We start from the raw sequence: 13,458 nt of genomic DNA on the forward strand, positions 1-13,458 counted from the left end.
CCGTGTTGCTGCAAATGGCATTATTTCATTCTTTTTATGGCTGACTAATATTCCATTGTATATATGTACCACATCTTCTTTATCCATTCCTCTGTTGATGGACATTTAGGTTGCTTCCATGTCCTGGCTATTGTAAATAGTGCTGCAGTGAACACTGGGTGTATGTATCTTTTTGAATTACGGTTTTCTCTGGATATATGCCCAGGAGTGTGATTGCTGGGTCATATGGTAGCTCTATTTTTAGTTATTTTTAAAAATTAATTAATTAATTAATTAATTTTTGGCCGCGTTGGGTCTTCGTTGCTGCGCGCAGGCTTTCTCTAGTTGTGGTGAGCGGGGGCCACTCTTCGTTGTGGTGCATGGGCTTCTCGCTTCAGTGGCTTCTCTTGTTGCGGAGCACGGGCTCTAGGTGCACAGGCTTCAGTAGTTGTGGCACACGGGCTCAGTAGTTGCGGCACACGGGCTTAGTTGCTCCATGGCATGTGGGATCTTCCTGGACCAGGGCTCGAACCCGTGTCCCCTGAATTGGCAGGTGGATTCTTAACCACTGCACCACCAGGGAAGTCCCTATTTTTTGTATTTTAAGGAACCTCCATACTGTTCTCCATAGTGGCTACACCAGTTTACATTCCCACCAACAGTGCAGGGGGGTTCCCTTTTCTCCACAGCCTCTCCAGCATTTATTGTTTGTAGATTTTTTTTTAATGTTCCAAATGTGATGGGTTTATTTTATTTTACTCTGATGCAAAACGAAAGATTCCACTAGCGCACAGAGACCAATATATTACAAGGTCATGAAAAAGTGGTGTGGGACATGCAGGACGTGATGGACAACTGGAGGGTCGGGTCATCTCCTTTGTAACATGACACTACACTGTCTCTGAGCAACACATTGAAAATAACACTGCGGAACTGAACTGAAATGTGGCACGAACATGACAACTTCCGGGCATGCCTTCAAGCACACCTCCCTTAGGCTGGACTCGATATCTAGGCTTCAGTGTGAGGAGGATTACAATTCTTTGGAAGAATAAAAAGTTCACACTTTTGAAATTTCACAGAAGCATTTTAAGGCCAAAACATAGTAGGTTCATTTCTCTTCACCTCCAGGGACAAAGCTGATGCTTTATTCAAAACCACATTAAGCTTCTAGTTCAAATCCCAGCCCGACCTTGTGCCCTCCTGCATTGAAGTTCTTTCCATCGATTAGAGCTGACAGGGTCAGTTTCACTCCTGGTCGAAGGGTCTGAGTATAACCCAGTACAATCAGGCTGGCATTATTCACTTTAGCACATAGAGAAGTTCTACAATCCAGCTTGTACTTAGCGGCAATGCCGAAACGGGTGTTGTTACTGGCAGCCGTCCACGTGAGGTTTATTGATGTTTCAATCTTCTCGTTCACCTTCTGGTAGATTGACCCTCCAAATTCAGTGCCATCGTTCACGTGAGTGTGCAGCTGGAAGTCTGCAGCCTTGTAACCCAGGGCGAAATTATTCTGTGACAGTTTGGATTTGGCTGTGTCAAAACTCATCTGATAGCCAGCAAGCCAACCTTCAATGGCCAACACAGCCCAGCCATAGATGGTTGGTCCAGAAAAATCTATATCAACATTACTGCCAAGACTGAAACAATCCCGTTTATAGGAAGCCTTCAATTTCCCACTCTTCTTTCCTGTGTTCGGTACAAATATGGTATCAAGAGTCAGTTTTAACCCTTCAACCAACTTATTCTCCAAAGAGATTTCTGTCCCAAGAGTATTGTCTGTGTTCCACATTTGGGTGAAGGTCAGTCCATAGTTACAAATCTTGTATTTGGTCTCTAGGTTGCCTGATGCTTTCCCTGTATCAGTGTAAGCATGACCAGAAGTAGAAAATTCCACTCCACTACATGACTTGGTTCTCAGATCTATTTTGACCATGCCAAATCCATATCCTTTGTTGAAGACATGCTTGGCAGCCTTTCCTAGGTCACAGTAAGTCGGTGTGTTACACATATCTCCGACGGGAGGACCTGTCCGCTCCGCCAGGAGGGCGCGCCCGCTCCGCCAGGGCACCGAAGGTCTTCTTCAGAGCAACGCCGTCTGCGCCTGCGCGGCCCCACGCCCGCGGCGCCTGCGCTCCCCGAGCCCCGCGTCGCGGCTGCGCCGGAGTGTTGCGCCGGGGTCGCGCGCGGCAGGCCCGAGGCGGACCTACATCTCCAACCGTCCGAGTGCAAGCGTCTGCAGATTTTTTGATGATGGTCATTCTGGCTGGTGTGACGTGGATGGACCTAGAGATTGTCATACAGAGTGAAGTAAGTCAGAAAGAGAAAAACAAATATATAATATTGCTTATATGTAGAATCTAGAAAAACAGTACACATGAACTTATTTGCAGAACAGAAATAGAGTTACAGAGATAGAGAACAAACGTATGGATACCAAGGGGGGAAGGGGCGTGGGATGAATTGGGAGATTGGGGCTGACATACATACACTACTATGTATAAAATAGATAACTAATGAGAACCTGCTGTATAGCACAGGGAAATCTACTCAGTGCTCTGTGGCGACCTAAATGGGAAGGAAATCCAAAAAAGAGGAGCTATACATATACGTATAGCTGATTCACTTTGCTGTACAGCAGAAACTAACACAACATTGTGAAGTAACTATATGCCAGTTAAAAACAAAAAACAAAAAAGTCGACCAGTTTTTATTCTCAAAGGTCTTCTCAAAGCCTTTTTAAACCACTGTGCAGCATGGATCTCCAGGAGGGGAGTGGACTACCCAGCACTTCTCCATAGAGGACCTGGTGAGACTCACATGCCGGGGAGCACGTGTTGGGGAAATTCTAATATTGCTTATATGTAGAATCTAGAAAAACAGTACACATGAACTTATTTGCAGAACAGAAATAGAGTTACAGAGGTAGAGAACAAACGTATGGATACCAAGGGGGGAAGGGGCGTGGGATGAATTGGGAGATTGGGGCTGACATACATACACTACTATGTATAAAATAGATAACTAATGAGAACCTGCTGTATAGCACAGGGAAATCTACTCAGTGCTCTGTGGCGACCTAAATGGGAAGGAAATCCAAAAAAGAGGAGCTATACATATACGTATAGCTGATTCACTTTGCTGTACAGCAGAAACTAACACAACATTGTGAAGTAACTATATGCCAGTTAAAAACAAAAAAACAAAAAGTCGACCAGTTTTTATTCTCAAAGGTCTTCTCAAAGCCTTTATAAACCACTGTGCAGCATGGATCTCCAGGAGGGGAGTGGACTACCCAGCACTTCTCCATAGAGGACCTGGTGAGACTCACATGCCGGGGAGCACGTGTTGGGGAAATTCTGGGCTCGATATTGATTAGTGGATGAGAATAAAAAACAAAGACTGAGTGTAATTGGGCCCCTGTGCCCCCAAATCCTTAATTGGTGCTAATTACAGTTTTATGAACACAGGTGTTACCTTTGAATTTGGGCAGAAGGCTTTTGTCAAGTTATCTTTATAATCTTTATCATTTTATTTTGGGGACAAAATGTTGCCAAATGGGTTCCTGGCTTGGGGGAATTTGAACAATGGTCTAACCAGGGGTCAAAGACCCCCTTCAGAAGTTTATCTCTGCTTTTCTGCTATTGGTGACTTTTCTCTGGTTTAACCACTGATGGTCTATTAGCTCTACTTCGCTTTTAAGAGGGGGTCCTCCCTGGTTGTTCCAAACAGTTCCTAATCAGAAATTTCTCCCTCTTATTGCCTGACACAAAGTAAGAGCAAGTTTACAGACTTGCCGTAACTACATCCATAGGACTGTCTTTTCAACCACAAGTTTCTTCTTTGCTTACCTGGATTCATTCACTAGTTTATTCATGCGCTCAGCAATTCACTGGAATCAGCGCTCACACTATTCCGTATGCTGTACTAGGCCCTGGGGGATGCGGCAGTGAACAAAATGGGCCGAGTTCTTCCTTCATGGAGATTGCAGTCTAGAGCAGTGCTGTCCCAAAAACAAATGTGTAAGGTGAGCCACATGTGGAATTCTAATTTTTCTAGCAGCCCCATCAACACAAAGTCCAAAGAAACAGGTGAAATTAATTTTAATAACATACTTTATCCCAACACATCCAAACTGTTGTCACTTCCACGGCTAATCAATATAGAAAGTATCAAGGTAGTTTACAGTCTTCTATTCATACCAAGTCTTTGAAACCGGTGTGATTTTACACTTACAGCGCATCGCCGTTCGGACTAGATGTGTTTGAAGTGCTCATTAGCCTCAGGTGGCCACTGTTTAGAGAGGCTTATAAGGAAATGCACATGCATATGTGATTTCAAACCATGGCTGGTAATACGAAGCGAAGTTAAAAGGTACCAGGAGAGAAAACAGGGCATCTGGGGAGCTGGGTGGTGGAGGGGGGGAATGGAAGGAGTTGGGGGGAAGGAGAGTCTCTTTGAAAGAGCAACATTTAGGCAGAGCCTAGGAGGATGCCGTGGAGGTTTAGATAGACCGAGAGTGGGGCAGGGATGTCTCAGGCAGCAGGAGCGCATGGAGGCCCTGGGATGAGACCTGAGAGAGGCCCGGTCTGCCTGCGGCAGGGAAGGAGAGGGGCAAGGCAAGACTGGAGTGGAAGGTAGGGGAGGGGCGTGGGGTAGAGGGAAGATCGTTGCAGCATCCTTCAAACCATGTTCAAGACTGTGAACTTCGTTTACATGCGATGGAGTCATTCAGTGGTTTTAAGCAAGGGAGTTACATTGTCTGATACTTGTTTTTCAAAAGGGCCCTCTGGCTGCTCTCAGATGACTTCCTGTGGGTAGGGGGTGGCGGTGTGGGGGGGTGGGCAGTGGTTGGCAAAAGCAGGAAGAGCACAGAGGAGGCTCTGGTGCTGGGCAAGGGGCGCAGAGATGGTGAGATGGAGGTGGAGGGAGAGCTGCGGGTGGATCCAGCTGCTGTTTAGGAGACACAGTGGACAGAGCTGGATGGTGGTTTGGACATAGGGTGAGGGAGAGGGAGATGTCTAAGGAAACTCTCAGGTTTGGGGACTGAGTACCTGGGTGGATGCTGGGAAGACTGGAGAAGGTTTGGGTTGGAGATACACATTCACGACACCAAGGGGCATGACCAAGCAAGAAGCCTTGCATCTTTTCAATAGGGGTTATTCATTGCTTTCAGAAAATCAGTGACTTTTAAATGCTATGGAGTGTTTAATGATTATCTCTGAGGGTAAGGTATGAAATTGCTTCTGTTCCATTTTGCAATTTATTATTGCAGTTATACACAGTTTGTACCAGAAAGTATTTCCATAAAGAGATGCTTTTTTTCCCCCCTACCACACTTTTAAAACACCTTGAAACAGACCTTAGCAAGGATTTTCTACAGAGATTTGGGTTAGCTTCTCTTTGCTGATTACACTTAGACCACAGAGTGCTTTGCAGATGGATAAGGTCTGCGGCGAAATCCAGTGTCACTAATGTGTATCCTCAGCGGGTCCATTTTTCGTCTTGGATAGCTCTGATTGAGAGCTTGAAACCCAAAGTTGTACTCAACAGGAGCCTGCCAGAAGATGAATGAGCAGGCTAAAGGTACTCTGGATGAAATGCTCTTATCACAGGACTTTTGGTGCATGCTCTGTGTCCCACTTACATGGGTGATAAGTCAGCAGTGCTTTTATCAGTCTGACTTTTATTGAAACAGATACCAGGGCCTTGAAGCTTTGAGTCAGTGCCAGGTGAATCAGTAAAACCAGGAGATATGGCATTTGCTTAGCCAGTTTACTCAGCAAACACTTATTAATCAACCACTCTACACCAGACACAGAGCATACAAAACACAATAATTCATGCCCCTACCTTACAATTCAGGGTGGAGTGGTCATGTGAATAAAGGAGAATAGTAAAACATTCTATGTTCGTGCAAGGCACGGAGGGGGCAGAAAAGTGAGAGGACTCCATTATTACTGGAGGACTTAATGCTTGATTTGAACCCTACGACATGGTGAGAATCTGTCTATCAGTCAGAGAAGGGCTCTTTGGACATAGGGAGATCAGACAATGTGTTTCATGAAAGGAGTTACCAGCAGTTCAGTATGGCGGGAGTGTTTGGACAAAGCCAAGTGGGGCAAGAGATGAAGCTTTGGAGTGAGAGATGTCCAAAGACGGTTCTCTCTCCCTGTCTTCCTTTTGGGTGATTTTGTAAAATATGTGAAATCTTTTCGTGTAGTCCAGTCTGTTGATCATTTCCTTCTGGATTTCTTCCGTCATTGTACAATCCTAGAGTCTTCTGATGGTCCTGTGGGTTGATTTTTAAGCTCCTTGACCTGCGTGGAATTTATTTCAGTTCGTGGTGCAAAGACAGATTCTAACTTGGTTTTCCCCTCAATCAACTAACCTGTTATCCAAGCACAGTTTTCTTGAACAAGCTCTCCTTTATCCATTGGTTTGTGCTGCCAGCGAAAGCTTAGCTGATCCAGTTACCAGTGTAGAAGATGGCAGAAATGTGATAAGGCTAGCGTGGCAGGAATTCAGCCAGACATTTGATCTGACCATCTGGGCGGACTTCAGAGATTCCATCTCAGTGGACCAGGCCTGGCTGTGTCTCCAAAGCTCTGCAGGGACACGGCCAGCTCTGCCGGCTGTTCTGCTCTAAGAATTTAGCCACATGAGGATCAGTCTGGTGGCACACTGGGCTGCTAGCCGGCGTGCAAGCTCTACATCTGGGCAGTCCCTGGGCAGCGCTGCCTGGGGAGAGGAGCTGGATAATTCCTCCTTGGGTTGGGTGGTCATCTCTGTGTCCCAGGGAGTCAAAGCCTGAGAGAGACCACTCACTGGGGTGCCCATGCTTACCCAGACTACAGAAGCCCTGGGCCAGAGGGATGCCAGCATCCTGGGTGCAGTCTCTTCCACAAAATAGAAAGTTTTATGCACAAATAGTGTAAGGAAATTTGTTCCTAGCCTATGTTGAAGAGGCAGCTGAAATCCCCTCACCATCCTCTGGGTGCCCAGAATATCTCTGTTCTGACAGACACCGTGAGTTATATGGTTGGATGTCCGTTTTCCCCCTCTACCTGGGGGCTCACCTCTTACTTATTTATAGAGCCTCGGGGCCTACTGTAGGTTGTGACAGAGTCACTGCCTGCTACCTCTATAGAATGAATGAATGAATGAATGAATGACTAATAATTGAATGTGGCTGGCTTTTCCATGTCTTCCCACAGCTGGACTAGTTAACATTGGTGGTGGCAACTCCTTTTAAACTGCTGGTCTTTCTCTTTATTGAAGTCCTGGGAAAACCTTGACTGTAATGTCATCGTACTTCTGGACTTCTTCCTCATCCAAGGCTTTATTTTTCATCGAATACATGTGATAGTCACACTCTTGGGGTGTCTTTGCAAACCATATTTTCAAAAAACTTACTTTATATCCAAGTTAGAGAAGAGATTCATATTCTAAAAAGATTTGCAAAGTAATTAAGGTTCCTACTGTTTCTGACCCTATTGAAAAGATGTGTAGGGGCAAAGACATTGAGTTTACCTCTCCTTTTAACTTTCCAAAAACCTGTTAGAAGGTGGAGCTGTTGGTCTAAAGGTTTGGGGGCCAATGGGGAAACAGCTCAGCCTGGTGCACAGGACCTTCCGCGGCCAGACTGCACCTACCAGCCAGCTGGCTCCTCTGTGTCTCGATTCAGCTGGCAGAACGGCTGGAGGCTGGCTGGTCTAGGATGTCCTTGCCCATATGCATGGCGTTGGCTGACTTTCTTCTGAGGGAATAAGGGGCACTGGACCACGTATCTCTTATCATCCAGCAGGCTAGCCTGGGTGTGTTCTAAGGTGACTGATCCGGCTCTGAGAGACAGAGGGAAAGCATGCCTGGATCTCAGAACTCAATGGCATACCATCACTTCTGCTTCATTCTGAAGCAAGGCCAGCTCATGTTCAAGGGGAGAAGATTTTGATTCTACCTTGTGATGGGAGAAGCTACAAACCCATATTGCAAAGGACACGGATCTAGGGAGAAGAGCAAAGGGTGGGGGGAATGGGGCCATATTTGTAATCAATCCACGACACTTGCCTTGGATAGAATTGCTTCCTCCATAGTAGTATCGCACTCGGATGTACTTATATGGTGACGCCTCGCACGATTTCTCTCTGAGCCTTAATTGTGCAAACATGTCCTGGGACTTGCATTCATCTCAGCTGGCACCTGGGTCATCAGTTAATCTTTTGGGGATGTGATGGCCATCCATCCATCCTCCAAGTACAGTAACAAGAACAGGCCAGCACCTGGGAGTGGGAGTACCCAGGAGGTAGGGGACCCTGTGGTGGGAAGGGGACCATGCAACACAGGATCTTGGCTGCATTTCCCGAAGGCTGGCTTAAGCCATCAGCTGCTGCAGGGCAGGTCCCAGAGCCCGAAGGAAGCCCTGTTCACCCTTCCTGATGCCCTTGCCTTTAGCCGGGCGTGGGTAGGCAGGTTCTGCCAGCTGAGGTTCCAGCCCTTACCCACCCTGTCAGCAATGCAGCCCCCAGAGGACCTCCTCCAGGTCCTACCCACACACCCGGATGTTGACAGGGGCATGGCTCCAGCATCAGCTTTCATGGATGGTCTCATCGCTTTTAAAATAATGACCGTGGGGTGTGGGCTGGCCAGAGTGGTGACATCACTTTGCTGCAATTCTGGGTCAGTTCCTGCTGCTTTTTACCACATCTTTGAATGACTGAAATAAATCTACTGGTTGGGTACGTGTCCTGGAAGGTTTCTGGCATGTTGACACTTCCATCTTGTGATGTGATCAGGAGAGCGATGGCTTTGAGGTCAGAGGTCCTGGGTTCAAGATTCTGTCCCTGGCTTGCCGTGTGAACTTGTACCACCAGCTTCACTTTTCCAGGCCCGAGTTTTCTTATTTGTACAGTGATGGATCCACCCCTGCTTTTGTAAAGGAATGGTGAGGTTGAACTGGGATCTTCCGTCAGAGCTGCTGGGATGTGTGAACTGCACGAAGGTGCTGGAACAGGGGGGAAATGAGAGCTGAAATTCTCCACCACTCTGCTCACGAAGCTGGGTGCCCTGGTAGGGGGGCCGTGTCTGCTTCGAGGAAGGGGTACGTTTCTCTTGGCACAGAGGTGCTCCCAACTTGCCGGACTGTGTACTCTTGGGGCTGCATCAGCCCAGAGGCGTTGCCTCTTCCAGAAACTCACACAGATGCCCATGAGATGGCCCAGTCCTGTCTGTTTCCCCTCTGGATGTTTCCTCACTGGACCCAAGCTCACTGCTATCAAGTAAAGGTTTTTCTCCCGAGAATAATTGTGGCTTTCAGTTGGTTACTATTTTAACAGACCTTTAAATCCTAAACCTATAAATAGTAAGAAAGGGTCATTCCAGGGTCACAGATTAGGATCATGGAGACTGGAGTAGAGTGTTTCCATCCCTCCCACCTTGATTTTATCTTGAACGATACCTTGTGGGTAAGGGGTTGTATCTTCTCCATTACGAAATTCTGTTGAGTTTCCCCAGCCTTCCAACCCACGAGAGCCAACATTCCGGTCGCCTCTGAGGCCTATGTGGTCCTGGCAGGAAGGAGAAAACCCTTTGCACTGGCACTGGGTACAGACTTACCACGCAGAATGGCTTCTCAAGGCCATTGTTCTCCACTGATGTTTCCCAGAGCCCTAAGAAGAGGGTGATTCCTGAGCCCCATCATGAACTGCCCCTGCCCTGAGAGCTCATTCTGTGTTTCCTCACATACCTTCCTTGCCCAGTGCAGGGGTGGATGACTTCACACAGCTGTCAAATGACCAGGCAGGAGCGGCATCCTCCTCACAGATGTATGCACAGTATTCAGGTCAATTTTTTAAAAATAAATTTGTTTATTTATTTTTGGCTGCGTTGGGTGTTCGTTGCCGCGTGCGGGCTTTCTCTAGTTGCGGTGAGCGGGGGCTACTCTTCGTTGTGGTGCGCGGGCTTCTCTTGCTGCGGAGCACAGTCTGTAGGCACGTGGGCTTCAGTAGTTGTGGCACTCGGGCTCAGTAATTGTGGCTCACGGGCTCTAGAACGCAGGCTCAGTAGTTGTGGCGCACAGGCTTAGTTGCTCCGCGGCACGTGGGATCTTCCCGGACCAGGGCTCGAACCCGTGTCCCCTGCATTGGCAGGCGGATTCTTAACCACTGCGCCACCAGGGAAGTCCCTTCAGTTCAATTTTGACCCAAACTTTTAGGTCAAATTGGATTAGGAAATGTGCAACCAAGAAGGTGTAATTTTAGGATTTTACGTAAAAAAAAACAAAAGCAAAACCAGGAAGAATCTTGCAAGAAGCAAATACAGTAATGGAAAATTCCCTGGGCTGGGAAGCGAGGCAATGAAGGTGGTGATAATGATGGTTATGGTTTTTTGAATACCTACTATCTTCCAGGCACTATGATCAATATTTGCATTTCTTGCCTCATTTAGGTCTCCCAGCAGCTCCACGAGGTTGGGTCTGTGCTATGCAGACTACCTAGATGAGATAAAAGGGGCCTAGAGAAGTTAAGCAACTGGCCCAAAGACACACAGCGAATCTGTATGCAAGTGCAGTGCTGGGTGGATGGGGAGGCCTGCTGTTTGAGCTCAGGTCTCTTCTTTGCTTCTCGCTCATTTTCTGTTGTGGGGAAGTGCCTACCTTTGGCCCTCACAGATCCCATCTGGCAAATGAATCCGTTGGACCCCAAGATCTCTTTTCAGCTCTGAATTACTCTGATCTCTGTGACTTGCGTCTTGCTGAAGATAATGGTGCTTTTGGGAGGCTCTGTTTGTAAATGGTGTTGCCGCGCCGCCAGAGAGCGTGTGAGACAGCGTTGCGAGCGTAACGGTCGTTTGATGGCGAGAGTTCTGGGATAAGGAGTAGGAACCCCAAGTTTCATTTTCGGCTTCCACACCAAGTGGCTGTGTGGCCTGAGACAGGTTGATGCTTCTGAGCCTCAGTTTCCCCACCTGTAGGCTAGAAGATTGAGTGGGATTTTCTCCAGGACCCTAAGAGACCTGGAGGAGGATGCCAGCCCCTTTCCCCAGCTTCTCCAGACATCCGAGGGCAGATTTTCATGCAGGATCAGACTTTTGAAGCATCTGTGTCTTTCCTAATGGATGACTGGGATTTCTTCACATCAGGTGAACATTTCAAAACTTCTGGAAAGGTCTCTGACGTGAGAGCAAACGGTTCTTCCTTTTGGGATAAAAACCAAGATCTTCCCTCTGGTGAGAACAAGCTGAGACAGATTTCTTGTCCTAGTACCTAAACCATGGAGCAAGCAGAAGGGCCGGGTAGAAAGATTTTTGATGTTGCTTTTGTCGTTGTTGGGAAACGTTTTCGTTCCTCTCTAGCGTGGGAGGTGGCCCAGGCCTGAGTTTCTTGGAGAGCCAATGCCGGGAGCAAGTCACATGGCTGAGCCATCATTGCTGCCCTGCGAGTGTACGTTTGTCCCTGCAGGCGTTCAGCTAGTACGAAAACCCCAATTGCTGTGTCGGTACCCATCCCGCCCCAGCTCGCACAACTGTATGAAAGCAGGAGAGGAAGACTGATACCTCAAGAGCCCAAAGAGCAAGCTTGGCGCGCTGATAAAATCAGCGGAGAGATCCTATCACCCCAGGAAAAACCGGTCATCTTCATCCTGACAAAGCTGCTAAAGGCTGTTTGCATTCTGTATGAGTCAGGTCCAGAGCAAAGGAATATACAGAAGATGATGATTATGGGTGTTTTGAAAATCTGCCTCTTCCTGCCCAGCCCAGGACAATATTTACAAAGCAGACATGCAAACAAGAAGCCCTTCTTTTCGGGTTTAGATGGCCTCATGAGCCAGGCTCGCCCCATGCTGGCGTCCTTGCCCAGCACCAAGGTAAGTGTTTAAAGGGCGCCTCTGCCAGCCCCGAGCCCGCCTGCTCTGTGTTGGTTACGGTGTGGTTGGTAAGTCCAGGGCAGTGTTGCTCTTCCTTGAATAAGACACAGACCCCTTTTCAGGAAAAGCATTCTCAAGGATGTCCAGTGTTGACTTAAATCACCTTTATTATTTTGTTATTTAAATATGTACAAACGTAACACCAGGTATAAATTCCTTCAGCTTAGAGTTCTTATACAGCTATAAATCTAGAACAAATTTACAAATGATATGCAAACAAAACTCTAACATGAATGAAATTCAGATTGTCAACATTAACTCGATATGCTGCCTCTCGGTTTCTGATGCTGGGCTTCATAGGAAAAAAGCTTTATCGCTAACGTCTCATATTTCACTTGTTAGTGTCTTGATTTATTTGGTTTTGTGTATAAAGGACCATTGTTGGAGTTACCTTGTGTCATCCCCTGTCCCCCCACAGTGTGGTAACACTGAACTCATTTGGAGCCACAAAGCCATTATTTCATTAAGCCGGCTTCTGTAAAAGGAAATCAATATCTAACATGGAAAAAAATGTCAAATACTGGTTAATGGATGTTCTTCATGGTGTCTTTACTGACTGCTAGCGAACAATCGAATGTTGGCCTGGGCAAAGTCAAGGTCCAAGTAGTGCACCTGCTAGCAACCTTCCCAAGATCCTACAATTTGGGGGAGATTGGCATGCCCGTACCAGCATGTGGTGTGATGACTCACTTCTCCTACCACTTATTCTAATTACTGTGAAAACTTCTTAGAGGGCATCTAGACATCAGGTTGGTCATGACTTGATCCCAGGTAATGCAAATGTTGGCGCTGAGATTGTGGGCAGCACTTCATTATAAGGTACTCATCTGGATGATCCTGAATATACTTACGTTGTAGAGCCCCCGAGACGATGTCCATAGGGGTCTCTGAACCCCAATTTTGAAAAATATTCTTCTGGAGACAAGCCCGTGGTGCTCATAGCGGGTAAAGAGATCTCCCCAACAGTGAAGGATGGTCCGAGAGAAGAGTTTTCTCCCAGGAACCAGGAAAGAGCAAATAGCATGAATTTACCCACTTGATCATTTATTCACTACGTATTTTATGGAGCTCCAGCTTTTTCATATACCTAGCATAGGGGATATGAGAAAGGACAGTGGTAAAATTAAGTACATCTGCTCCCTTAGACAGCGGCTTGGGAGAGTTTGAAGCTCTTTGGAACTGCTCTCTAAACTAGACTATAAGCCCCGGAAGAGAATTCACATCTAAGCTGTAGAGTTATGGCACTCATTTTGCACAATAGTGTACTGTTTGATCATATTTACTTTCCACTTCTCTTTTCAAATGATGTCTGGCCATTTCCAGGAATTGAATCCTAAAAAGAGTAAAAATTTGCCGCCTTTAAGAAGTGTCGAGGGCTTCCCTGGTGGCGCAGTGGTTGAGAGTCCGCCTGCCGATACAGGGGACACAGGTTCGTGCCCCGGTCCGGGAAGACCCCACATGCCGCGGAGCGGCTGGGCCCGTGAGCCATGGCCGCTGAGCCTGCGCGTCCGGAGCCTGTGCTCCGCAACGGGAGAGGCCACGACAGTGAGAG

General features: G+C 47.2%; 1 protein-coding gene across 1 annotated transcript; it reads right to left on the reverse strand.

Annotated features, from left to right (window-relative positions):
* Positions 1-670: 670 nt before the first annotated feature.
* Positions 671-2,071, reverse strand: LOC112066461 (voltage-dependent anion-selective channel protein 3-like). The gene has a single exon (XM_055088776.1). It carries the CDS (start codon positions 1,991-1,993, stop codon positions 1,142-1,144), a length of 852 nt encoding a protein of 283 aa, XP_054944751.1. The 5' UTR covers positions 1,994-2,071; the 3' UTR covers positions 671-1,141.
* Positions 2,072-13,458: the final 11,387 nt, after the last annotated feature.

Source organism: Physeter macrocephalus, chromosome 11 (assembly GCF_002837175.3).
Source record: "Physeter macrocephalus isolate SW-GA chromosome 11, ASM283717v5, whole genome shotgun sequence".
Classification (NCBI taxonomy): domain Eukaryota; kingdom Metazoa; phylum Chordata; class Mammalia; order Artiodactyla; family Physeteridae; genus Physeter; species Physeter macrocephalus.

Coding starts and splice junctions, on each gene's coding strand:
- LOC112066461 (XM_055088776.1), bottom strand. CDS start 1,993: ATGTGTAACACACCGACTTACTGTGACCTAGGAAAGGCTGCCAAGCAT.